Genomic DNA, 24,732 nt, shown 5'->3' with positions numbered 1-24,732 from the left:
TTATTAAGAGACTTCACAGTAAGGTGTCAAACATGGATTGCAGAAGGCTGACTTATAATACAATCATATACAGCATATACCAGACAACACTGGGTACTGTGACTTTAATCTGGTGAAAATAGCTGTTTGTAAGCTGCAATCTCTATAAACCAAACTCGGTCTGAAGCTATGTTAAATACAGCCTAGGGTCTGAAGTCATGTCACTTATTAGCATTGATAAATTAACATACATTAGCCTGATTATTCATAGTTTGGTAACATTCCAAGCACACAACTCACACACAAACTAGAAGATCAATACCATAAGAATAATCATTTATATGTTACAGAACACTTGCATTATTTTTCTTTAACAAGAGCTGCATATCATTCAGTAGCCTTTATACTTATACTTTTAGTAGTTGCTGCTCAGAGACCTTAACACCCCAATGTAAAAAAGTCACTCTAGTTTACAAAATGCTTTCATAACATTTAGTAACAATCTGTTTCACAAGGTTCAGTACAATGCAACTATAAAATAAATCTCAATAAAGCAGTGAATTTACAGGACTTTAGAAATTAGTTTTTATATAGACTCTGTCCCTGGAGAATACTTTTATGGCCTCCTCAATTTCAGAGAGCCTACAATCAAGATGTGTCCGGCGTGAGCAAACACTCAGATTGTCTGCTTTGAGGGGAAGTGAGAGCAGCTCAGTCACCAAGGAGTGATGGGCTAAAGGAAAAAAATACACCAACAACATAATTAGAGATGCAAATACTGCAATTGATGCTTTATACTGCACAGTGAGTTGTGTTATCATGAATATAAGAAGCTTCAGCATACTCTCTTTCAGCGACTTGAGGGTATCCTGTCTCTCATTCTCAGGCATCAGGGCATGACCAGGTGGGGCTGTAGGATCAGGTGCATTCCTCCTCCTCTCCTCCGCCTCTTTACGCCACTGCTCCTTCCTCTCCTTAAGGCTGTGTGGGTGTGTTTGGGTATCAATGAGAGAGAGAGAGAATAAAAAAATGAAGTGACAACAAACCAAACCTCATGGTGAAGTAATATAGTTTTTAGTTGATTATGAATAAGTCAAAATATAAGATTTCTCACTATTGAGGCACCTCTCCCTTGACTGCACTGGGCACAGGCTTGTCTCTAAGGTTTGTCAGGGACTGGGACCGACGAAGCACAGTTTTTCCTGCAGACCGGGCGTTATGTTTTATGAAGTCTATGTTGTGGCCTTGAATCTCTAACTGTAATTAAAAACAAAACAGACAAAATATACTGTTTCTTCTACATAAATCATTCTGTAGCAACAAACACAATATGCAAGCCCCACATCACTGTCCAAATACGAGAGAGACTTAATCACATCAGTGTATCTAACTGTAAAGTTTTTCTCACCTGCAGATCCTGGTCCTGTGTGGCGCTGCAGGAGGCCTGGCTTTGTGCAGCTTTGGATGAAGTTTTGCATTGTAGTTTTGGGCTTCCAGTGGAACCGGCATGAGAGTGGGCCTTTAGGAACTTTTGACACTGTGGTTTAACAGCTGGACTTGAAACCTGTATGACAGAAACTTACTGGTTAGAACTGGAAGAGGAACAATACACAGCTTAACACTCCTTTACAGATTTGTTCCTTGCCTGTAGCTGTACCATCACCCTGGATGGGACATTTTCATATTTTGAGGAGGTCCAAAGAGCTTTAACTGGACCCGGCCGGGATTGTGCTCTCTCAGCCTCCTGCTCTTTGCAACGTCTCTGGATCTCCCGCAGCCGACGTACGTTTTCTTTACCAAAATCATGTACTCGTTCTAAAGGGCAGATTCACAAGAGCTCACTATTTTCAAATTCAATTCAAAAGTATTTTTTTTTTATCAAGATACAGATAAAAAAAAATCTCCTCTCTGTCCTCAATACAGTATCAAGTTAAGTGGTAGTATATTGTTTCGTTATTAGTCATGAGGCAACTTAAGCAGCAACAAAAATTCAGAAAATTAGATCAAACTCGATCAGTTTTACGGATACTTCAAGTGTTGTTTATAAAAGAGATAATGCTGCACTCTGGCATCTAAAAGCAAATTATGTTGTAAAATAAAACACAAGTACAGGCAGCAATGATAAATCCTTTACACTCACTCTGTTTGGGAACAGGTGTGACAGAAACAGCATCTAGTTTAAGTAGCTCCCCAATAACTCCTCTCCGTCCTCGCTCCAGAATGTGGGTGGCATTAGGATTGATACGAGGGTGATATCCGGTGGCTCGAGCACTGTAGCATCCCGGGTACAACACAGGATCTGGAGCAATCGGCCCTGAGAACAAGGCCAATGTCCCATCATGGTTTCCTTCTAACCGGCCACGGGCTGGAAGAGGAGAGAGTACTCAATATGACTAGAAGCCAACATTTATTTCACTCAGCAACAAAACAAAGACATCCAAATAAAACATTACTCTGAAATAGCTGAATATAGTGATGCCTCAATCATAAAACCACATGTAAAAGCCAGTGGAAAAGAAAGTTTGCCAAATTCTAATTTTTGTGATATCTACTACAGAGGAACAGCTCTTAGTACACACAACAAATTCTGTTTTAAGAGGACTTTAATATACCAGAACATCAAACCTGAGGCAGGTCGTTTATAGTACTGTGGAAACAGAGAAGGATCCGGGGGGATGGGCCCAGATATTGATGATGGACCTTCACACATTGGTAGCTGCAGATTATAAACAGGCAAATATTATCAGTAAAAAAAACAAAACAATCAACCACAAACATACATAAGTGCCAAACAATTATAGGATAGTACAGTATAAAAGTGATAAATCATACAGACTGACTGTATGAGATAAAGGGGAGTAGAAACTCAGTGTTTTGATGAATGCTACATGAACATTCTAGTAAAATGAATATATGAATGTTTGCATGAAAGAACGAATTTGGCCATAAACGTCCGTTTATCCATTGCTAACGCTCCCTAACGCTGATTGTACCTATGAGCTATTGTTTATTAGCTTGTTAGCTAAGTTAGCTAATCAACACTCAGATACTACACACGTGTGTTTTACTCATATATTAACGCTGTAAACCATGTTACCGTCGACCAAACAAGTGCGACCGGTTGATTACGTCACAGTGATCAAATTAATTTACCTTTATTGTCGTGTTGTTTATGTTGAGAGATTTTCTTCACGCTCACCAATGACGCTGAAACACTTGTTGCAGTATTCGTCACCATAGCAACGGGGCAGCCACACACAGAACTAGACCTCATAGAAGAAAGATGTCAAGGGAGCTACGACTAACAAGAACATACAAACTGTAAACACTTGAGAGAAATTAATAATTTACACTTCCTGATTTATTTTTTTAATATTTGGTTAAATAATACGAGCCAGAGACAGTTTGTGATGGTGTACTGCTGCACCCCCTGCCTATGGAGGAAGTTCTAGCAGATCTACTTCTGCGGTAATACTGCTAATAGTCTGTGGCGATAATAACCCCGAGTGTTGTCTTACAGGCTCCATGACATGCTTTTTTAAAATTTCCTACAGCTGTTCTAATGTCATCTCTTCTCAAAAAAACATGCGATAATGTGCAGAACAAAGTGTACTGTACACAGAATATTGGAGGTAACGTTTGCCTGACAAGCAGAGATCAGGGTAAAAACAACCCAAAGTTAGAGGTCATCGTTCACCAGCGCAGCAAAACAACACAGCTGTTCCTCCCACGGCTGCACTGCTAGGCCTATTCCCTTGTTGCTGCCGTCCATAAATAAAAATAAAATTAGTTAAATAGTTAAAACTAACCATCTGTGCATATATTTAAAATGTGATGCTCTGACAAATGACACATTAAACATTTTCTCTGCATAAATATTATATATAATATAATATATAATATTCACTGTCTAAAATGTTTACAAACAGTAGGAGACACTGGAGGAGTTTTTGTTCAATGTCAATTGCACAACTGCCCCGCCCTCTGTCGTCTGACTTGCGCCTGCCCAGTGTGTTCTCCTGCGCTCTCTCCTTCACCGTACCTCGCTGCTGCTGCTGCTGCTGCTGCTGCTACACCGACCAGCGCTGAGAAACTCCGCACACTCCGCCCCTGGAATAAAGGTAAGAAATAACTGTCTCCACGCGTGTTCTTATCCGGAGAAGAGTTGTTGTTTAATGTCGGTTCATCTGCATGTGTGACATTTCGTGCCTGAGACACAAAGGGCAGGGAGAAGGCGACCGAGTGTGCCAAGGTTTTCACACCAGTTCAGGCCTGTCTGTGCCGTTAGTTTACTCACATTTATCAGCTGCTTGTTAAGGGATCCTCACAGGAAAGAAAAACAAGATTGTTATTGTTGGCGACATAGCTGGCGATAGAAAACTCCATTTTTATTGAACGCATTTAAAAAAAATCCACATTTTTACTGTTGTGGTGCGTCTGAGCTAAAATTACAGCTGTTATGGTGACATCTAGCTCTAAAACGCAAAACTAGATTGTGTTTTAAAAAAGTAAGGCATTGCAGTGCACACAATAGACTGTGTAATGGCTCCCAGAGGTGGACGCATCTGGTAATAAACACGTACAGGACAGGGCGACGTGATGCCATAAATCAAAGTTCATGAACAGCTACAGAGGACCGTTCATTTGGCGCTGCCACTTTTACGCACGTTTCTGTACGTTCCTATGCTGTTGTATAAGACTGACTGACACTGTGTGTTCAGAGGCAGGCTGCTTGGAGGAAAAAGTGAAAGCGAGACTGTTGTTGTAACTGGGATTAAAGTCTGAAGTCATTTTTTTAAACATTAAATATAATTTTTACCCAAACTACTGAATCCTGCCCCTTCTATAGCACCAGAAATAAAAACGTATTAAAACAGACAAGCAGTATATGAACCAAACCTTTTGGTAACCACAACACATGCTTACACACAGCCTCAGTCCTTCTGTTGTCATTGTACACAATAAAACTCTCCCATACAATGAAAGCAACGCAGCACGACAGAGTGCACGTTACATTCAGGCTCGCCTTGGTGTAATTTGACTTCTCTTGACCTTATCTCACTCACACACATTCCTCCTTATATGACACACAGCCACACACAGTGGTGTATCCATGAATTCAGAGGACATCACTCTGACACGTTCTTAACTATAACTGACACCGAAACACATATTTACCTCAGAATTAAATGATTTTAATTCCCTTAAGGAAGACACATCTTTATAATGTGACTGTGTTTAAACACATTCAGGTCCCCACAGCATGAGAAATACCTGAACCACACACACTGTGGTTTCACAGGAGGTGAGGCCAGTGTTGTGCAACCGTCTGTTTACACAATTTTACACCTTTCTGTCGTTCATTAGCAAGAAGTCCGTTATCAGGGGTCTTCACGTTAAACAGCTAAATAAAAATAACTAATTAGACAATATACTTAGATTTTGCTGTGGAGCAGATCTATGGTCATCATACAGACTATATACTTTGTTTGTGTGATTTTTATAGGTGTCATTTTGACCTTTGTGCTCAGTCCAGTCTGTCACCCGGCCACTGTAGCTTATAAAAGTATTGCAGTGAATGCAGCGGAAGGATTGTGTTTATATATGAACACAGTGTGTAGGTACAGCACACACAGATACACCTGTTTCCATAGGGGCTTTTAATAGGCTGAACCTGGAGGAGGGCACATGTTGACAGCCAAGTCACATGTGTTGTAGTGTCAAGTTCACCTGGGCTAAATTTAGAGCTGAGACCTAGTGATGAAGGCTCAGAAGGAAAGTGTCCAAAATGGACGATGTGGAGGAGGAGGGGTGAGGGAGTGTCTGTCACATGGAATGACAAAGACGGATCAGAAGCTCCATTTAGTCAGCAAAAAGGTCAGCTAGCACGCAGTTGCTGAGTGTGGCAACTGCAAGAGCAAAGATGATGGACAGGAGCTTTGACACAGACGGTGTGATGGAGCTCTGCAAGACACAAAAAGCTGTGAAAACGTGCAAGAACTAAAGTGAGGTTCACTCATTTGGATCATTTGTGAACTCTTCCTGGATGTTCTCAATAGGTTTACGTGCATAATAAGAGCATAAATAGTGAGAAGGGTTCATGGTTGCTAGCATGAACCAACAGTAAATTAGCATGTTAGGCTACTGTACCAATGTTGTGTGCAAAAATGCATAAAACCTTTAAAGCGGTCTCTGTGTGATGGACAATATATTTGAGACAGACTCTTGTGCACACACAGGCCTTATCATCTACATATGCTGAGGCACAACATACATGTTTATGGTCTGTTCATGTTTCTCCTCTGCTGGCTATTGTGCGATGTGGTGCAACAGCCATACAGTAAAGAAAACATGGTAATATTTAGAGCAGCACCTCTTAAACAAGACTGGTTGTGGAATAATATTGTGAAAGCAGTGAGCCAAAATATTCCGTTGTCCTTCCCTCATCTGAAGCGACATGGCAGAGAAAGTGGAGATTATGGTGCAGGAGGACAAGACGGAAAAAATCAAGCAGGCAGAGAACAAAGACAGCTGTGTGACATGTCAACACCACGCACCCAAGGGACCTGGTGAGTGGTGGTGGTGGGGGGGGGTTGTTTGTGCACAGACAATCATCATCATCAGGGTCCTGGGATTTCACTTTGGCTACAAGATGAAAGGATGCTGGGTCTGAGCACCTCTCTTAATTTTAATGTGATGGTCTGCACTGACTCAGTCTTAGATGCATTAGCTGATGGCTAATGGAGCAAAGTCTCCACCCCCTGCAAAAAAAAGACAGTGTGTAAAACATTAAACTGGCTTTAGACTGTCAGGGAATGCTGGATATTTGGAATGCTTCTGCAAGGTCACCTTGTCAAAAGTCCTCTTTGCACACAGAAAGAGCTGCGCACACACACACAGTGACCCGCGGGGACCCTGATGACAGTGTGAGGCACTTCGGTGCAGTGCAGTGGTGTGCAGGAGTGCTAGTTGCTGACTAACCAGTCCAGCTACTGCTTATGTGAGCTCTGCTGCATTGGCTTCTATGATCTCTCTGCACTAGCACTTATCTATTTTTCCTCACAGTGGAGGTGCTATTTTTTGCTAAAAGAGGTCTTTGCGGTTTTCAAAAATATGCACCTTGTTCCATTAGCTTAACAACCTCAGCTGCTTACTAATGGACTGCTGCCAAACAATCAATATGGTTCACATGGAAGCTGGAGGGGGAGGAGAGAAGCTGGACTTCATCAGCCCCCCAAACAGACCTGCCCTGTAGGCTGATGAGATGTGTAGCGTTTGCAAGATAAGATGTGTTAGAAAACAATGCTTCTTGACATGTTTACTGTGAAGTGCTGTCAGCTCTGCGTCCAAAGTGCATATTTGGTCGGAATTTGTTTGCATTGTGAATTAAAGGGCTAATCCACCGATTTTGCTGCTTCTGTAAAGTTCTTGTTTTTAACTTCTGTGGATTGTGAAATTAGCGTAAAATGTGTGTGACCGTTTGAAGTAGGCAGGCCCTGATGACAGATGCTATGGAGATGCATCATGGTGAATGAGGAATCCAGCAGCACAAGCAATAGACTGAAAATGTCTCGGCTTCTATGGCACAGATGTAGTTGTTTAAAAGTTCCTTGTGGTTGTTAAATTGCATCGCTTCATTGCTGGAGTATCTCTAGTAATCATGCATCAGTGTGTGTCTTATGAAGAAACATTATCTGGCTGTTTTGGTAACTTATTTATTATGCTTTTTTGCTTTGTTTTTTGTTTCTTAGTACTTAAGATTACTTGGAATGGCCTGCCTTGTTTCCGGCTGTCAATACTATGCATATGACAAATGAATCTTTTTGGATGTGTGTCCTCAGGCACAATGGCCGTCCCTCCTGCATACTCAGACCTGGGAAAATCTGCCAAAGACATCTTCAATAAGGGCTTTGGTAAGTTCTCTTCATAGATGTACATTATATAGTTATTAGAGAACTTCTGTTTGGTGTCACTGCAGCTTATAGATCCATACAGTGCCGGAGAAGGATGCTAGTTATTTTTTCAGCTTTTCTTTGTAACTCCTTGATTTCCTGTTTCCTCCAGGCTATGGAGTGCTCAAGCTGGATGTCAAGACCAAGTCTCAGAGTGGTGTTGTAAGTACTGCTGTGTGAGTCTGTGTGAGGTTTAACTGCAGTCCTCTCCCCAAGCAGCAGATCAAAGGGCTGACTCACAGCTTTGAGTGAGTCTTTCCCAGCAAGTTTACTTCTTAGTCTTGTTCCTAAAGCAACGTGCTGTATCCTACGGTGTGTTGCTATAGTAAAATCATACATTAGTACTTTCCACACGCCACAAACCTCATTGTAGAAAGGACTCTTGAGTAGCCAAAGTTCCACTTTCTGTGGTGCTGCTTGTTATTTTCTCCCGGGGCTGAATATACTTGGTGACTTCTGTGGTTCTTCCTAACTTCCTCTCTTTTCTCTTTTTTCTGCTTCTTCTTTGGATGCTTCTGTCAGATGGTAAGAGAGAGAAAGAGTGTGTGTGTGATGATTAAACACAGGTGCACTGCAGGGTAAGCCACTTATGTGTTTGTGTACAGGCAGAGAGGATGATGTTTGCAGACTTTCTGCCAAGTGTTGCAGCACTGATTATCACATACACTCACAGCCATCCCCCATCCTGCCTATATTTTACTCCACTTTCTGTTTTTTTAATAACCAGCAATAAAAAATCTGAGAAAAAAGCACTAAAGAGATGTTTGCTTCCCTCATCCTTTTCTCCCCTGTACAGTCTTCGAATCTGTCTCTGGTTTCTGTAGCTGAGCTCTAATGTCCCTTCCTGCTTCCCCTCCCACCTCCTCCTCCACCTCTCCCCCTCTCATCACTCCATCTCTCTTTGTTCTGCCAGGAGTTTGCCACCTCTGGCTCCAACAACACAGACACAGGGAAGTCAGGAGGTCACCTGGAGACCAAGTACAAAGTCAACGAGCTGGGCCTCAGCTTCAACCAGAAATGGAACACAGACAACACCCTCACCACAGAAATCACCATAGAGGACCAGGTGGGGTCAAACAAACAGGACATTAGTCATTTTAAGAGTTATAATTTAGAACTCACATTCTGATAGAATATCAACTCATATCTGTGTCTGCTCTCTGTGGGTAGCTGGCTAAAGGCCTGAAGCTCGGTTTGGACACGTCGTTTGTGCCAAACACCGGGTGAGCAAACCTGTTGTGACCATGTTGTAAACAATGTTAAAACTGTAAATAATAAGTAAGTAAATATGTGAACTGGTATTTCAATGACTTTCTTTAGCAAGAAGAGTGCCAAACTGAAGACCGGCTACAAGCGGGACTTTGTGAACGTGGGTTGTGACCTGGACTTCGACATGGCCGGTCCCACTGTCCACGGCGCTGCTGTGCTGGGCTACGAAGGCTGGCTGGCTGGCTATCAGTTGGCTTTCGACACTGCCAAATCTAAACTGACCCAGAACAACTTCGCCCTTGGATACAAGGCTGGAGACTTCCAGCTTCACACCAGTGTGTGAGTCACTACATCCTAGTGCAGAGGAGCAGGAAACTGAAGTCGCACGCACATTAAGTTTTTGTATCCTTCTCACTTCTTGCATTGAGTCTTTCGATGTTGTATTTCAGGAACGACGGCACAGAGTTCGGTGGCTCCATTTACCAGAAGGTGAACGGCAATTTGGAGACGGCTGTCAACCTGGCCTGGACAGCAGGCAGCAACAACACACGCTTTGGAGTTGGAGCCAAATACCAGCTGGATAAGGATGCCTCCCTGTCTGTAAGAAGCCACAAACACTTTACTAACTTACGCACAAGTCTGTTCCTGTCTGGTCCGTCACTTTTTGGGGTCCCCTGGAAACATTTCTGAACAGACAGTCAGGGGATTACAAAAGTCATTCTGAGTGGTTACATGAATATGTGAATCAAATACTGTTACAATCCGTCATTAGTTATTGAGATATTTTAGCCTAAAACTCCCTCAACTCATACTTACTGCTTTACATACATCTCAAGCATCATCATCAAACTCCTCTGCAGCCGATGGATCCATATTGTCATAACTTATACGATCTACTGATCTGCTGCAGTCTGTGATGTGTTTGTTCCTCCTCACAGGCCAAGGTTAACAATGCCTGCCTCGTCGGAGTTGGATACACACAAACCCTCAGGCCAGGTAAGTTTTTTTCCCACTGTAACAACAATCTAAAGAGCATCAGTACAGTTATTTGACACATCATCTGACACCCACCCACGTCTCTGCAGGAGTGAAGCTCACCCTCTCAGCTCTGATCGACGGAAAGAACGTGAACGGTGGCGGACACAAAGTCGGCATGGGTTTCGAGCTGGAGGCGTAAAGCTTCAGCAGGACAGATGAGCAGAGAGGAGAGCAACACGGGACAAGAAAGAAGAGCCCAAATGTGATGACACCTCAAAGGTCTACTCAGCGACACGTAAACACATCTTCCCTCTGAGTCCTACACACTTATGCACACACACGTACACACATTTTTTGGCCTTAACCCTCAAAACTCCGAACAGCCTCCAAGACCTCCAGTACTGTAATTTTAACCTATGTAAAATTTTGCATATAAACAGACAAATCATGCAAACCCCTCTTCTACAAGTATCGTGCTACTTATGACCAGTTAGACCACACAAAGTGCACTTTGTAACAGAGCATTTGTGTGTCTGTGTTCATTCTGAAGTAAGATTTGAAGCACCTTTTCGTTCTGACTGTGCAGTCAGCCAGGTTTGGTTCAGATATACTCTGAGTTTTAAACATTAGTGAGATCCTTAGGGGATGCTTGTTTTGGTATTTTCTGGTTTTGTTGCATGCTTTTAAGGCTAGAGGGACGTGTTTTGACTTTTCATTGTCATATTGACAAATACGGTGACTGTAAACAGATGCAATAAAGGCTGCAGAGAATTATGATAGGTCATGCTTCTCAGTCTGAGTGGACTGACTTCATTTCCACCTCAGTAACACAGTTCCACACTGTGTCAATCCTCAGTTGCCAAAATATCAATTTTTCAGGTCCTGTTTGGGGAAAAAAATGGCAATTTGGATCTGTGTGTCACCTCTTTGTCGTGTCATGTTTTGTGTCTTTTACCTCTTCATCTCCACATTTCACTTTATCTGTGCTGTGCTTTGTATCAGAAAGCTAGGACTTCAAACTGATTTTAATGAGTAAAAGGAATAAAGAATGTCAAACACTACGCTCTGTATGCGGTTGAGTGTTTTCCATAATGTTCAGAATGTTAGATGTGACTGACATGAAAAAAAAGAAAAGTAAAATTGGTACAAAGAACAAAGACAACATTAAGAGTACAAAAAATGTATTCTAGATAAAAAAAAAAAGATTTTTTCAAATTCCGTTTTTGTGGTATTAAAGCATAAAGTTTGTACACATAGACAATAGCTGGCAAGTTAACATGTAACATTACTTTTGTATGACGTACACACACAACTACCTCCTCACAGTTTGGATTCAGATGGAGACAGGAAGTAAAAAAAATGAGACAGTTTTGTAGCTGTTTTCACAGTATTGTTACAATCCATAATTTTGACTGTATATTTCATTGACTGAGTAAAGATGCACTAATCCGACCATAAAACGTGTTTTATCAACATTCTATCCATTCAGAAAAGTTCGCTCACCCTGTTCTGAGAAAACTAGAAACTATTTTCTACCAAACTACATCTGGTAACCAAACAAAAAATGTAAATACTGTCGACTGTACAGTGGAGTATCACTTTGAAAATTAATGTTTCTCAAGTAACCTAAGACTGTAAAATTGAGACTTTCAAACCTATCATTTTAAAACAGCCTCCTCTTTACATCCATGAGAATGTAACTTATATAGACGTACAGGACGACACTGTATTTTTTTTCTTGCTGTGTCTACACTCATACAGCCATTCAACAAAGTCATAACAGTTATTTACAGTTATTAATGGCACCCAGGTAGTACAATGATTGTCCTTAACTTACAGTAAAAAATACACAGTCAAAGGCAAACATCCCATTTGTCTTAAAATACAATTTGTGCTTTCCAACATGAAACAAAATTCAGAAATGTTTCTTACAATTTCAATTAATTGTTATTTACATTCATCAAATTGTGTGTAAAGATTAAAAAGGACCCAGCTGTGCAAACTTCTCCACATAGTAAAAGAATGTTTAGAATCACCTGATACACTAACAATGGTGGAATGGTTGATCAGCACATAATGATGTGCAATTTTATTCTAAATGTACTACTGAATTTTTATAATGGTAAATAAATAAGATCTTCCTGGCTTTAGTCCTAATCAGAGATGAGATTTTGTTCAGTGCACTACAAGTATGCGCCAGCAGCTACTACTCGGTTCACATTGTCAGGCAGGACAGCTGGTAATAATACAATTTGGCAACCCGTCCACACAGAGGCAGCAGAGTACCACAAACAGCACAGTTTAAGAGAGGTCACTGGAGAAGTTCTGGCTTCCATTCAGCCACGTCCACTCCCTCAACATCTACGACAAAAACAACAAAGGGTGCTGCTGTTTTTGTCATACTCAGCGCATAGAATGTGCAAAAACAAAAAACATCGGTCATAAACCACAGCAGTCTGACTTGTGTGAGTGTGCACATACCTCCATGCTGCTCTCTGATTCCTGGATGGTGTCGTGCAGCAAACTCTGGAGGCGACTCTCAAATGTCCGACTCTCCTCCACAAGAGACTCGTCGCTGCAAACACACCCAGAGTGATTCATGCAGATGTTAGTCATGGCTGTGATTAGGTGTATCGGGCTCTCTAAAGATTCATTAAAAGGATTTAGTGTATATAGTTAAAAACTAAATGTTACTATGACACAGGAACTGCACACTGATACTCTTTGATTTCTTACTCTTTTGATTAACACAGGTAACAATGCACTGTGCAGAGTTCATCTAATGCTGCCTTCACTTGCATCTTGGGCACTGAAGTTTTCCTATTGAATCTCCTCAGCCCCTTAGGGTGTGACATCTGTGCACTCACAGTTGTTGCAGGCTGGTTCTGGGGGTCAGTAGAGGCGGCTCTGAAGAAGGTGTTCGTAATCCATCAGGACTCCCACTCACTGGGCTGCGAACTTTACTCTGCACAAAACAAGATGATGGCATTTATTTTGTGTTGGCCTATAGAGTCTGCACCTGTGTGTAGTGGAAGACATGACAAAATAAGTGCAGCTTTTTCCAGACGTAATGTATGCTGGCGAATTTAGACTGATTCCTACAGTCCTTTGGCTCTTCAAAGCTACATTTATTGATTTCAAAGTGCAGTGTAGGTACGTTTTTACTGCCACAAGTCTGCTTTTCTTGCATTCATTAAAAACCTCTGTGAACGGCTGAGTTTCCTCACACAGGCGACTTTCAGCAGGTTCCACAGCTCCCTCTGTCGTTTCTCCTGCAGACTCATCAGGACTTGCTCGCTCTCCGCCATTTTCTCCAGCACGCCCTCCACCTTCGGCAGCAGTGTCATCACACGCTGACGGCACACTGCGGTCTTACTGCAGAACAAAAACAGAATGTTGAAGTTCAGAGAAGACATTTAATTCCTATAACATTAACCTGAGGCTGAAATCTTTCATTATTAAAAGGTTGAGACTTTTTACACTGCTAAAAAATATCAGCATGTCTTTACACACCACATCACAGATTAATTATAATGACTCACTTATTCTGCTTGATCGACTCTTTCTGTTTATGTCTTGTGGGTGTCTACATACCACACAAATATCTCACACTCTCTGTTTCTTTTCTTCCCAGCAGGGTTTTTTTTCCTAAGCCTCGCAAATACCACCAATATTAGCCACAATGCTACAATAGCGTAGCAGGACTCAAGTCTATTCATCTATTTCAGGTGTTTTGTGTGTGAGTACCTGAGGTGCGTGTAGAAGTCTTTAAGCTTCTTTTCGTAGAATTGCACAGCCTGAAGGACCAGACTCACCACCTCCCGACTGTCTCCTGAACACCTCTGGTCTGCGCAGTGGAAGGAAAAGGAAGAGGGCAAAAAAGGTTTATTTTCATATGCAGACACCATGACAAGCGTCAAACAAAAAGTGAACGGATGCATGGAAAATCCAAACCTCTGGGTTTCTCTCTGAGTTTGCGGAACAGCTCCATGGCCTTTCCTTCACTGAGGGCAAGACGGCAGAGTCCGAGATCACAGAGCAGTTTTTACTGTTTTTTATCGTTGTTATGGTTATAGTTAGGTTTAGTGCAGACTTACAGTGTGTCCAAGGCCTCTCCACTCCTCCACGGGTGCCTCTGCACATCCACGATGTCTGGCTGCAGCCGCATCATCTCCTCCTCCAGTTCACTCACCTTGGCCTGGACAGCCACACACACCTTTTTAAGTCTTTTTAAAACATGCATTAATAATCCTCACACACAATCAGAAAGAGTCTACCTGACCGCAGCTAACGGCAGTTTGCTCCATTTCTCTCCACACACTCAGCAGTTTCTCTGACGCTACAAAATACAAAAACACAGTTATCAGTGACAAAGACTCAAAGAACTCGATGTGTCTGGTAACATCATGTTTTGATACAGTACCGATTCCGGTGGCGCTCTGCTCCTGGTACTTGTCCATGTCTATGTGGAGGCTTGTGATGAAGAAATCCAGTTTGGCCTGGAGCCTCTGGTGCATTGACACCATCTCATTCTTCTGTTTGGACAGTGAGGAGTTGTGTCTCAGCAGGCTCATACTGAAAGAAAATGGAACAGATGTGTGTTTATCAAACAGACACATGTATGCAGGAGTTGTGCGTATGCTGGTTTATGTCCTACATGGCAGCTTTCTGCCCCTGCTGAAGTCTTTGCCAGTCTTCCTTCAGAGTGCGGATGGTGTGCCACACCTGGCCACATGTCCTCCTCAGAGGGCTGTAAGCCAGAACGTGTGTTGGGTCTTTTTCTATGAAGAAAAAAGGGAAACAAAGACACAGTCAGACAAGAATCAGGTGGGAAAACCACTCTGTATTCCTTAAATGAGGATCATATAAGTCCAAACATGTATAGTTTGGACTTAATAGCACTTACGGACAAAGTGGACATTTTCAGGAACAGTTCGAGGAGTAAACTGTGGTTCGTAAACCTGACAGGAGCGATCAAGGAGGAAGACCAGAGGCAGGTCCGTTCGCCGTCCATCCACCTCCTACAAACAAACAAAAACGACGACTCCATGCATCATCACATTTATTGGTGGAATCTTCTGTGTGCTGTACAGTGTGTTTATTTCAGTCATTACTGTGTAATCTATGGCGCACTGTGTCACCGGCCCATGAGGCTCCAGGGCTAACCCGGCCTCCAGCAGCAGTTCCTGATTAGCTGCAGGGATGTTGGTGTCTTTTTCTATTCTCAGCTGCAGGTCGGCCACAGTCTCATCGTCCAAGATGGAGTATGTCAGGATCTTAGCAGACATCATGTTCAGGACGTGAACGAGCTGAAGGGAGATGAAACGAATGATGAAGTAGATGTGTCGGTGCTTTTGTCAAAACAGTCTGGTGGCTTTGAAGGAGTAATATGTAATATAAAGGATTTTAGTAAACTTCAGTCAAGTGTTTTCAATGGCTGCTACTTCTTTCAGGTTACTGTTGTTGCTTCTCTGCTTCAAAAAAGCTGAACTATACCTTTAAAAACAGTACAGTTGTCATGAGGTCACCATGAGCCCTCGCAGTGGAAAATGAGACACAGAGAAACATTAAATGAATGAATTTCTGACCCTGAGCTGCAGTATGAACTCCAGCTGGGAGAAGCAGTCGCTGGGTGTTGCTTCACTGTCTTTTCCTCTCTCCTGAGGAGACCACTTTAACATCAGCTGCAGCCACTTCTCCATCTTCTCCAGCAACAGGCTGCCAAACAACAGGTGCCACATTAGACTGAGATAATAATATGTTTTATCTCAGTATAAGTCTTAAGTTAAGCATTGTACAAATTAAGTACACACAAAAAATCACCTGTTGAGGTTGTTGGGCTGGGGAATATGTTTGGAGAAACGAACTTCCCCTGAGAGGTCTTCATAGACGACAATATCATCATCCTGCTTCTGCTTGATTTTATGGTGCCTAAAAAAGACAGATGGAGGCAAAAAGTCAGTCCTACCTTTCACTGAACTCCAGTTAAGACCAGGAAGCATGGAGACTTTCTGCAATAATAGGGGTGTATTTTTTGTGTGCTCCCCTGGAGCTTCATATCTTTCTTTCATCATTTTAGTGTGGAACAAGGAGCATTGATGTTGGCACAACCCACATATCCTGCAATTCTTTGGCAACTCCTGTTTATTTGGATATTTAATGTGTGTTTAAATCTGGTCAGGTAAGAATAATATTTAAATGCAGTGCTTGCTTAACAGCAATAACATCATTGTTCAGCTCATTTTGTGAAAGTTTGACTGAAGTCAAGGAAATTTTGACGCATCACCCTTAAATTGTTTTTTTGGAAAACGTCTCTCGTTCTTGAGGATGACTATTCTGACATTTAAAGCGAGAACACTGGAATTTTTGAAATGTGTTAATACCATGGAACAGGTTGCCATGTTGGTAAGAAAGGCCGAAATCCTGTGATGCACTCAAACACCAAGGTCCCAAAGCTCCAGTAGTCCACAGTGACTGTGTACTTCTGCCTCTCAATGAGCTCTGGAGCCTGATAGAAGTGAGCAGAAAATCAGTTTGTTGGTATTCAGAGTGTGGCGAGACATCTGGGTGTAAATTTGTTGACTGTAATCACTTACTAAGTACTGCAGAGTTCCCACAAATGACGTGCAAAGGCTGCTCTGGTCCAACTCTTTGGCATAGCCCAGATCTATGATCTTGTGGATCAACTGAGATTAGGATGGAGAGAAAAGCAAAAAAAGTGACATTAGTTAGCAACTTACAGGAATTTATTTCGACGTTTGAGGAATTCACAAGAAAGTGTTTTTCTTATCTGACTGTCTGATAAGTAATCAGAGGCAAGAACTCTCCATAGTTTTCATTTTCATTCGGGCAGCAGTGGCGCAGTGGTATAACAGGGTTGTCCTGTAACCGGAAGGTTGGTGGTTCGATCCCAACTGCTCCCTAGTCACTGTTGTGTGTCCTTGGGCAAGACACTTTACCTGCATAGCCTCCAGTGTACTCACTGGTGTATGGCGCTCTTTGCTGGGCTGCCTTGAGCAATTTCCCCATTGTGGGACTAATAAAGGTTTCAATTATTATTATTATTAATTATTATTATTATTATTTTGTTTAACAACCTTAAAAATAAGTCTGTATAATGGATTTACTGTTTTTTAAAAACAAGCATTCATGCGAAACCACAAACAGATATGATAAGTTAGTTTGGCTTCTATAAAGCAGTGTGTGCATAAACATGCATATATAACCTCTTTAACAAGTCTTCCCTCAGTTATATAACATTGCTCATTTTCCTGTATCCTTCTGCAGCTGAGGGCTGACATGCAATGATTTGTTACACAATAGACAAAATAATAGAAGGAGGCCCGCAGACGAAGGTAAGAGAAAGGCTTTCCTGAAAGTTCCCTCTGACTGCAAGGACAAGTTTAAATATTGAGTTTTCCATATTAAATATTCAGTGTGAGGGGTAAACAAGTCTCTTGTGGTTATTGTACATAACCCACATAGAGGCAGAAAGCCTCTTTGTTGTGGTTTGGGTGTATTTGCCATGAAATAAAATGGTTTGTTGGGTCTTTAACTCACTCGCTTCTCTCCCTGCTGCAGCACGATGTTTTCTGGTTTCAGATCTCTGTGGATGATCCTCTTCTTATGGAGGTAGGTCAGAGCCGAAGCTGAGTCAGAGGAGAGTTTGGAAAAACTATGGCATGAATGTAAGAGGAATGTTTGTGACCTGACTGAGAGTCATGGCTAAACTGCATAATAAAGAGGTCAATGATGCACGCAAACAAAACACAGACTTAAAAAGGTTATACTGAAACTTTTAAATAGTTACAAGGAATTACAAGAACAAGCCGGGCGATAGGAGCCACACACACACACACACACACACACACTTGGTCTTTAATCTGTTTTACCTCATGTTAAAGTCTAATAGGTTTTGTCTCGACTGAAACTCTTGCGTCAAACGTTGACTAATGTGTGTGTGCTGGCAAAGAGTGTTCAACGAAGCGGAACCTATTTGGGTACATGTATATGTACAGTGTGTGTGTGTGTGGGAGTGTGAGTGAGAGAGAGTTGGTGGGAGTGGATGTACAGACTCACTCATGAAGCAGTTTAAAGGGGATCAGTCATTATCAGGAAATGTCCACGAGCGTGTAGCAGGAAAAGGAGTTTCTGTGTGTGTGTGTGTGTGTGTGTCTGTGTGTAAGTGAACTCTAAGTCCCACTTTAGGCCTGTGTGATCTGTACCACACGTGTCCTCTCTTAAACCTGTCTGCGCAGACATACGCTGCATGTCGATGTTAAAGTTCGTACGATGTTTGACAGACGGAGACCGTGAGTGTCCGACTGTTGACGTAAGCCTCTGTATGAGTGTGACCAGTCACCATGGTGACTAAGGGGCTAGGGGTTTAGGGTCACTGGTGACATCATGATACTGGTCACCAGCCAGCACCCCTTTACTCAGTACTACAGGAAAGTAATCACACGGCCAGCTCACTCAGTCACCCAATCTATCTTTCAACCTTATGATTGTTCGGCGCTGGAGACTGAAGCGAATACTCACAAATATCACGTAACAGAATCACGACGGAGCCCTCCCTCATTCCACAGCAGTTATCCAAGAGGTTCAGATACTGCAGAGGGCACAAACACAGACATCATGAACCGTAGGAAACAAGGAGGAAACAGTGCATTAATGTCTCTTTTTTATTAATGTCTTTAATGTTTCTGTTGCTTTGTTCTTCTATAACTTTCCCTTTATTAAGTACACTGTGTCTTTATACACAGACATCCAGTCCCTTTTTCACAAGGCACTTTTACACTGTTGATCTGATTATTTTTCTATTACCAATTTTACTAGTAAGTAAAAAGCTTTGCAAATTGTCAAATCAACACTCAGGCTGTAAAGACTTTGTCACTTTAAACAATATATTTAAAGCTTTTAAAGCTGCTGGAAACTTGTGGCAGGCCTGAAAGAAGAGGAGGGTGCTGCTTTCCGTTCTTTGTCCTCACTAACGGCTCCATCTGCCCCCAACTCCACTGCTTAGTTTTTGACCATCTGGGATGCTTTGAAACTTTTATGACACTGTGGTTTGCTATGGTTGGCATTTTTCTTCTCTGATGGCCACAGGCTGCAAACTCAGTTGGTTTTAAATAAAATTAACTGCACCAGATTTATCCTCCAGTGTGAACAGCAAGTAATCACCTGGCGTTTGTTTCAAATAAAAATAATTCATACTGAACACCATGAAAGATCAAAATACATATGCATTAGTGACATTCGTGGTTTCAGCTTTCACATGCACCTGGACCTGTGACTCAGACATCCACATGGGAAGTGGCTCAAAGAGGATTACTCTCACACGATTACAGTCCTTCAGTCTCTGTGATTTCACTCCATTCCAAGGACCTATGGGCTCTGATGACCTAAACCACATTTCTACATGCACACTCACAAACAGCCTTGTACCTTTCTCAGATCTCCACCCTGACAGTACTCCATGGCCAGCAGCGGCAGGTCGTTGGTGGCCACAAGTTTCTGCATTCCCTTCGGAACTTCCCGTGCTGCGACCACGTTAACGTGATCCAACCTGAGAGATACAGGCATGAGTCAGTGGATCGTGCATAATATCATGTTTTTATCCACATTGAGCCCCCTGTACCAAAGCTTGACAGTCCTTATAACTGTGCGGTATAAGGCTGTTTTGAACCTCATACCGGTGACAGGGCCGTCTTTCTGCCCCGACTGAAAATTAAGAGGCAGGTCCAGGCAATTAAAGACGCTTTAACATTTACAAATCCCAGTTAGAAAGGCTAACAATAAAAAGGAAGGATGCAGTCAGGAAGGATATTACAACAAAGTTCAAGGACAAATCTACAAACATTTGTACAGAGCAGCCTCAGAGTTATAAGTTGTAATCCCTCTGCATCCTCCACTCACTACATACCCTTAAATTTATTGTTTCAGAGATTTTTAAATTATCCAGTAATTCACAATAAAACGTCTGTGTAGCAAAAACACTTTTTCTGCATCCCTATTCTGAAGAACTCCAATTTTCAAAATGCCTCTCAGAGATTTTTATCTCTCATAAACTGACTGCATCGCCCACTCTCTCCTCCTTTGGGCCTGGTTTTCGACCTGGTGCCGTCTGTTACTCATTTCTGCCGTTTCATAACTCACAGGGTCAGGTCTTTTTGTGAAAAAATAACAAAAACAAAAGGAGAATAAACTCAAACCAGATCAGTCAGGTTCATGGCTTACACTAGAAAGTGTTGCTACAAAGCTGGAAAAAGGAATCATCATTAGAATAATAAGCTGTAATTCACTTTTTTCTGCAGACTTAGAGATGCTTCATTAAATCTAGGAGTAACCAAACAAAGCATGTATTAAAGCAGTATACACCATCACTCTCTATGCAGGGAGGACTGTATGTGATCTGATGTGGAAAATATCTGTTTCATCTCTGTTCAGACGCCCATAAGGTCAGATTAAAATACATTTTTAAGACAAAAGTAGACAAGCAGCATGTACAGTTGTTCTTTGGTTTGGACTTAAACATTCTGCACATTGCCGCACAAACACTTTAAACACATCATCAACTCAAAAACAAAGCATGTGTTTTTCAGTATACGTGCATGCATAAATCTGTGTTAAGTAGCCATAATAATATAATGGTAGGCTGCCATGTATGTGTCCCCTGCCCTGTGGTTATTCCACGAGTTGAAGCGTGGGTGCACGGGACGGGTTGCGGTTGTGACCATGTCTGTCTGGAAACAACACGCTTGTTAAAGTGGGACAAGGAGAGAAATGGTTTTTATATTCATGTTTGCACCAGAAAATGGCAAAAATAAAACATCTCACAAACAATCAAACCCCGCACGAGGCTGGCACACACCTCCACCGACACCTACGGCTGAAACTGTTACCAGACGTGTGTGGAAAGCAAATGAGGAGGAAAAATGAGGAGGAGGTCAGAAATAACCAAAGTCACCAAAATAACCCAAACCTCTGCGCTGCTCTAATTATTTAATTTGTGATTTTTACTATTTCGAGATGCACAGCTTTGGTTTTGAGAAAACTTGTGAAACAGATGGGCACATAAAAGTCAAATGTCAAACTCATAAGCAGCCAGCGTGTCATGGAATGTACTGCTGTGAGTCACAACATGTCAAAACCAAAACCTGTCTCACATGCCAAAAAACAGCTTTAAGGCAAAGCATCAAAGAGTACCGGTATAAAGAAACGGGAAAAGCACCCATTTCTTAAAAAATATGATGTCAGACACACACTGAGATGCATCACGGTGGAAAAACAGACTCCCGGATCTTTCATAAACAAAGAGAAAAGACTGAACAAACAGAAGAGTCTGAAATTTGACCGTGAGACCAACACAATAAGTCAAACATAATGTCTGTGTATAAGTCTGTAATGACACACAGATATTAGCTCGGAGATGATGACCTGTGTCGCAATCTAGATAATAACTTGACAAACGTACATCAAAAGTCTTGTTTACATCACCACCAATCAGAGGTGAAGCTGTAAACACCTGACTTCTTCCCACTGGAGACACACACCAGATGTTTGTGGGGATTTAGTTTGACCAGCGTAAAAAGGGGCTTCACACATGAGAAGATATAATGAGGGGTGCCACGTGTCTGCTGTGTGTCATGAGCGTGAGCGGTATTTAAAGGTGACAGAGGAAGTGTGGTCCCCAAGACGGGAAGTAAATGATGCATGTGAAAGTGAAGCCGACCTCTTCATGATCTGGATCTCCAGACACCACCTCTCTTTGTTCCTCTCACTCAGCTCCTGGCGGCACTGTTTGATGGCAATCTGTTCTTCTGTGTCCTGAAATGAAAAGACAGTGAGCGTCCCTCAACCATAACCCACCTGAAAGTAACCATTCGCTCTGCATTGCAAATGTTGAAGAGCTTGTTTTATGCTTCTATCCACTGAATGTATGGTAAATGGAACCACTGAATGACTTTTTAAAGCAGCTTTCTTGCTTTAGGCTCCTCAAATGTGAGATTTAGTCTATTTTATAGATAATATAGATTCTATTTTATAGATAATATGGAAGTTTTTTTTGACAAAACAGTGAAGGTGTCACTTTGGACTTCACTGGTAACTGTATGAGTTTTCACAAACCATTTAAGCAATAAAGAAAATAAGTAATAACCAACCAATTTTAGATATTGGAATAATCAAATATTTCCTTGCTCAATTTCTTAAATTAGATATCACTGGATCATTTTGATGATTAATTAACATACTATATTAACACATTATATAGATATATATATATATAACACTGTAAAGAGTTACAGATACCAACATGCATGGTGACACCTTTGTAAATTACCACATGCTGAACATCAACATGGGCACATCTCACTACCTGTTTCTCATCCCGGAAAGAGACCACCCTACTTCCCACCATGCGGTCAGTGAGCTAATAAAAGGCCACAGTATTGTCATCAATGCAGGAAATTTCCCGCAGAGGAAGTTTAATCATCACAGCGGAAGCAGTGCCAGCAGAGGCCTCTTCACTTACACTGAGCAGTGGCTACTAATCATTAACACGGTGATTACACTGGTACACAACGCATCGGTTTCAATTAAAGTCAAGACATTATAAGTGTAAACAGCAGAGCGATTCTAGGAAAGTGTTTGTGTATCTGTATGTATTCCATAAACATAGAATGAGAAAATGGGAGCAGTGGACAGATGCTGTCACTTTACTTCAATTAAATTGATAAGATAATAGTAATTAATTGATGAGAAATCCTCAGTAAATCAAACAATTAAACTTCCTCTGGACCTTATCATGTTTTACATCAGCCTGTCTCAAAGCCAGCTCTGTTGTGACTAATACAGCTGAAGTACAGTAATACAGAGAGGATCAGGAAGGGAGGCAGGCGTGTTCATATTCCCACAGTGTCCGACTGTAGCTTGTTGATGTGACGGGACAATCTTTTCATCCGGTGACTTACAGTGATGTCACTACTACACAGTTCTGTTTAACCAGGCGCACAAAAAAGGCCCAGCATCCTGGAATCCTGAGGTCATACGGTCATGAACGCACAATCCGAACGGATTGGTGTCCAGTTTCAGAGAAGCCTTCAAAGATTCAGCCTGCACTCCTCCAAAATAAACGGACTGAATGTAAACACAGTTGAAGCTCTTTGGCTAACTCATGCACCCATAGCCACATTATACTGTTTAAATGTTGATGTAAGCTGTGTCATCACAGCCACACATAAGATTCCCCAAACGGTCCAGTAGAAGCTGTAAAGAGGCCTTAAAGTGTGTTGTGTACCTTATTTTGCCACCTTGTTACATTCCCAAAGCCTCCGGTGCCGAGCCGCTCCTTCAGCTCCCAGGGCCCACAGCTCTGGGGCTGCTGCAGGGGGACTCGATTCATGGCCTCACCTGCGACCGATACAACAAACAATAAACCATAAACAGGCTCATATGGATCTCTGAATTTACCAAATAGTTTAAGTCCTTTATTGAAAAGGAAAACAGAGACTAAAGCCTTTTTATATATAATATTCTATGCTCAATTTGAATTTGATGCCAGCATCATGCCTCAAAAATGGGTTAAGATATATTTAAGACATTAGCACTAGCCTGCACATTTGTATGAGTCTGGTCGCAAAACTTGACTGATAGATAAACAAATAGTAAAGCAGTCTAAAAATATTTGTTACAAGCTTCTAAATCTTCTAAATCTGAGAATTAGCTTCTTAACTTGTCTTGCCCAAACACAGATTGGGTGCTAATCAAATAATTAATAGAATAATTTAGTCATTAAGCAGAAACACATGTGTGAGTGTGAAGTTTGACTATAACCACAGAGAGGAATCAGGCTGTCAGTCTGCTTGGACACCTAACAGAGCAGTTAACAGTGTTATTAGAAGCTTTCACAGCAGCAATGTCTAAATTTCCTCTGTTAAAAGTCTTCATGCTGCTTTTGAACACATCAGCCCGAGCAGCTGCACACTGCTTACAGGCCTGTACTGCAGCACCACATGCCTCCGTGCTTCCGTTTTACACTTTAATCTCATTTTGCTGTGAATATCGACCTCATTTCTCTCTTTATAACAGAATATCGGATGTAAACATACACTAAAGCGCTTCTGTGTGTGTTTCCTGCTGTCACAGCTCACCCCAGCGAAGTTTTCGGGTTTTTATTTACATGCAAAAAAAAACAAACAGAGCGCTTCAGTTTGACTTTGACTGGACTCCTACCTTATTCTGCTTCTCACGCTTTCACACCTGCCTTTCTTTCAGCACTAACTCTGTTTGTGAGTCCGGACTTTGGCGACTTTAAACTTTTCAAATTTTTGGCGACACAACAAATCTCACTGAAACAGTCGCTACTTCCTGATACTCATGTTTCCTGAAAACCTGATGAGCGCAGACCCGCCCACAGAGGCGCAGCGGCAGCGGCAGCACTCCTCCTCCTCCTCCTCTTCCTCACATCTATTAACCTCTCACAGGTTTATTAAACCATACATGGTGTCATTAATTATTATTTTACGAAGCACCAACAAATCATAAATGTCACAAACATGTGTGACGTCTGAAAAGCCTTCAATCTGATTGGCTGTTTTATTTATTTATTTAT

At 41.8% G+C, this 24,732-nt stretch overlaps 3 protein-coding genes across 10 annotated transcripts; 1 reads left to right on the top strand and 2 right to left on the bottom strand.

The window, feature by feature from the left end:
• Positions 1–97: 97 nt before the first annotated feature.
• Positions 98–3,974, bottom strand: enkd1 (enkurin domain containing 1). The gene is made up of 8 exons (XM_028415334.1): positions 3,133–3,974; positions 2,605–2,695; positions 2,120–2,344; positions 1,625–1,794; positions 1,388–1,543; positions 1,094–1,236; positions 824–960; positions 98–712 (listed from the first exon to the last, which is right to left on the bottom strand). Exons 2-8 carry the CDS (start codon positions 2,687–2,689, stop codon positions 552–554), a joined length of 1,077 nt encoding a protein of 358 aa, XP_028271135.1. The 5' UTR covers positions 2,690–2,695; positions 3,133–3,974; the 3' UTR covers positions 98–551.
• Positions 3,965–11,160, top strand: vdac3 (voltage-dependent anion channel 3). Of its 8 annotated transcripts, XM_028415335.1 has the most exons (12): positions 3,965–4,100; positions 6,433–6,548; positions 6,856–6,903; positions 7,821–7,892; positions 8,044–8,093; positions 8,454–8,456; positions 8,845–8,997; positions 9,102–9,154; positions 9,252–9,479; positions 9,590–9,740; positions 10,079–10,136; positions 10,226–11,160. In XM_028415335.1, exons 2-12 carry the CDS (start codon positions 6,437–6,439, stop codon positions 10,315–10,317), a joined length of 1,020 nt encoding a protein of 339 aa, XP_028271136.1. In that variant the 5' UTR covers positions 3,965–4,100; positions 6,433–6,436; the 3' UTR covers positions 10,318–11,160. The 8 variants fall into 8 exon arrangements, with proteins under 8 accessions (XP_028271136.1, XP_028271138.1, XP_028271137.1 ...); XM_028415337.1 differs by lacking the exon at positions 6,856–6,903 and having other exon boundaries at positions 10,226–10,895; XM_028415336.1 differs by lacking the exon at positions 8,454–8,456 and having other exon boundaries at positions 10,226–10,895.
• A 122-nt stretch (positions 11,161–11,282) lies between these two features.
• ikbkb (inhibitor of nuclear factor kappa B kinase subunit beta) lies at positions 11,283–24,509 on the bottom strand. The gene is made up of 22 exons (XM_028415333.1): positions 24,354–24,509; positions 23,419–23,531; positions 21,853–21,947; positions 19,566–19,686; positions 18,660–18,729; positions 17,679–17,767; positions 16,715–16,804; positions 16,502–16,626; positions 15,942–16,049; positions 15,707–15,836; positions 15,233–15,427; positions 15,025–15,139; positions 14,776–14,899; positions 14,542–14,693; positions 14,396–14,457; positions 14,216–14,316; positions 14,073–14,122; positions 13,866–13,965; positions 13,346–13,493; positions 12,986–13,083; positions 12,600–12,693; positions 11,283–12,479 (listed from the first exon to the last, which is right to left on the bottom strand). The coding sequence occupies exons 2-22, from the start codon at positions 23,521–23,523 to the stop codon at positions 12,420–12,422; spliced, it is 2,232 nt and encodes a 743-aa protein (XP_028271134.1). The 5' UTR covers positions 23,524–23,531; positions 24,354–24,509; the 3' UTR covers positions 11,283–12,419.
• Positions 24,510–24,732: the final 223 nt, after the last annotated feature.

The sequence above is a fragment of the Parambassis ranga genome, chromosome 9 (assembly GCF_900634625.1).
Source record: "Parambassis ranga chromosome 9, fParRan2.1, whole genome shotgun sequence".
Classification (NCBI taxonomy): domain Eukaryota; kingdom Metazoa; phylum Chordata; class Actinopteri; family Ambassidae; genus Parambassis; species Parambassis ranga.
Note: the sequence above shows the minus strand (reverse complement) of the source record. Positions and strands in the feature narration are given on the sequence as shown.

Excerpts from the sequence above, each read along its gene's own strand:
- enkd1 (XM_028415334.1), bottom strand. The coding sequence starts at position 2,689 with ATGTGTGAAGGTCCATCATCAATATCTGGGCCCATCCCCCCGGATCCT. Across the intron at positions 2,345-2,604 it reads CTATAAACGACCTGCCTCAG|CCCGTGGCCGGTTAGAAGGA; the intron begins GTTTGATGTTCT and ends CTCCTCTTCCAG. Across the intron at positions 961-1,093 it reads AAGGGAGAGGTGCCTCAATA|CCTTAAGGAGAGGAAGGAGC; the intron begins GTGAGAAATCTT and ends ACACCCACACAG.
- vdac3 (XM_028415335.1), top strand. The coding sequence starts at position 6,437 with ATGGCAGAGAAAGTGGAGATTATGGTGCAGGAGGACAAGACGGAAAAA. Across the intron at positions 6,904-7,820 it reads CCGCGGGGACCCTGATGACA|GCACAATGGCCGTCCCTCCT; the intron begins GTGTGAGGCACT and ends GTGTGTCCTCAG. Across the intron at positions 9,741-10,078 it reads ATAAGGATGCCTCCCTGTCT|GCCAAGGTTAACAATGCCTG; the intron begins GTAAGAAGCCAC and ends TCCTCCTCACAG.
- ikbkb (XM_028415333.1), bottom strand. The coding sequence starts at position 23,523 with ATGAATCGAGTCCCCCTGCAGCAGCCCCAGAGCTGTGGGCCCTGGGAG. Across the intron at positions 17,768-18,659 it reads GATTCTGTTACGTGATATTT|CTTCGGCTCTGACCTACCTC; the intron begins GTGAGTATTCGC and ends CCTCTGACTCAG. Across the intron at positions 12,694-12,985 it reads AGAACCAGCCTGCAACAACT|CGACGAGTCTCTTGTGGAGG; the intron begins GTGAGTGCACAG and ends GTGTGTTTGCAG.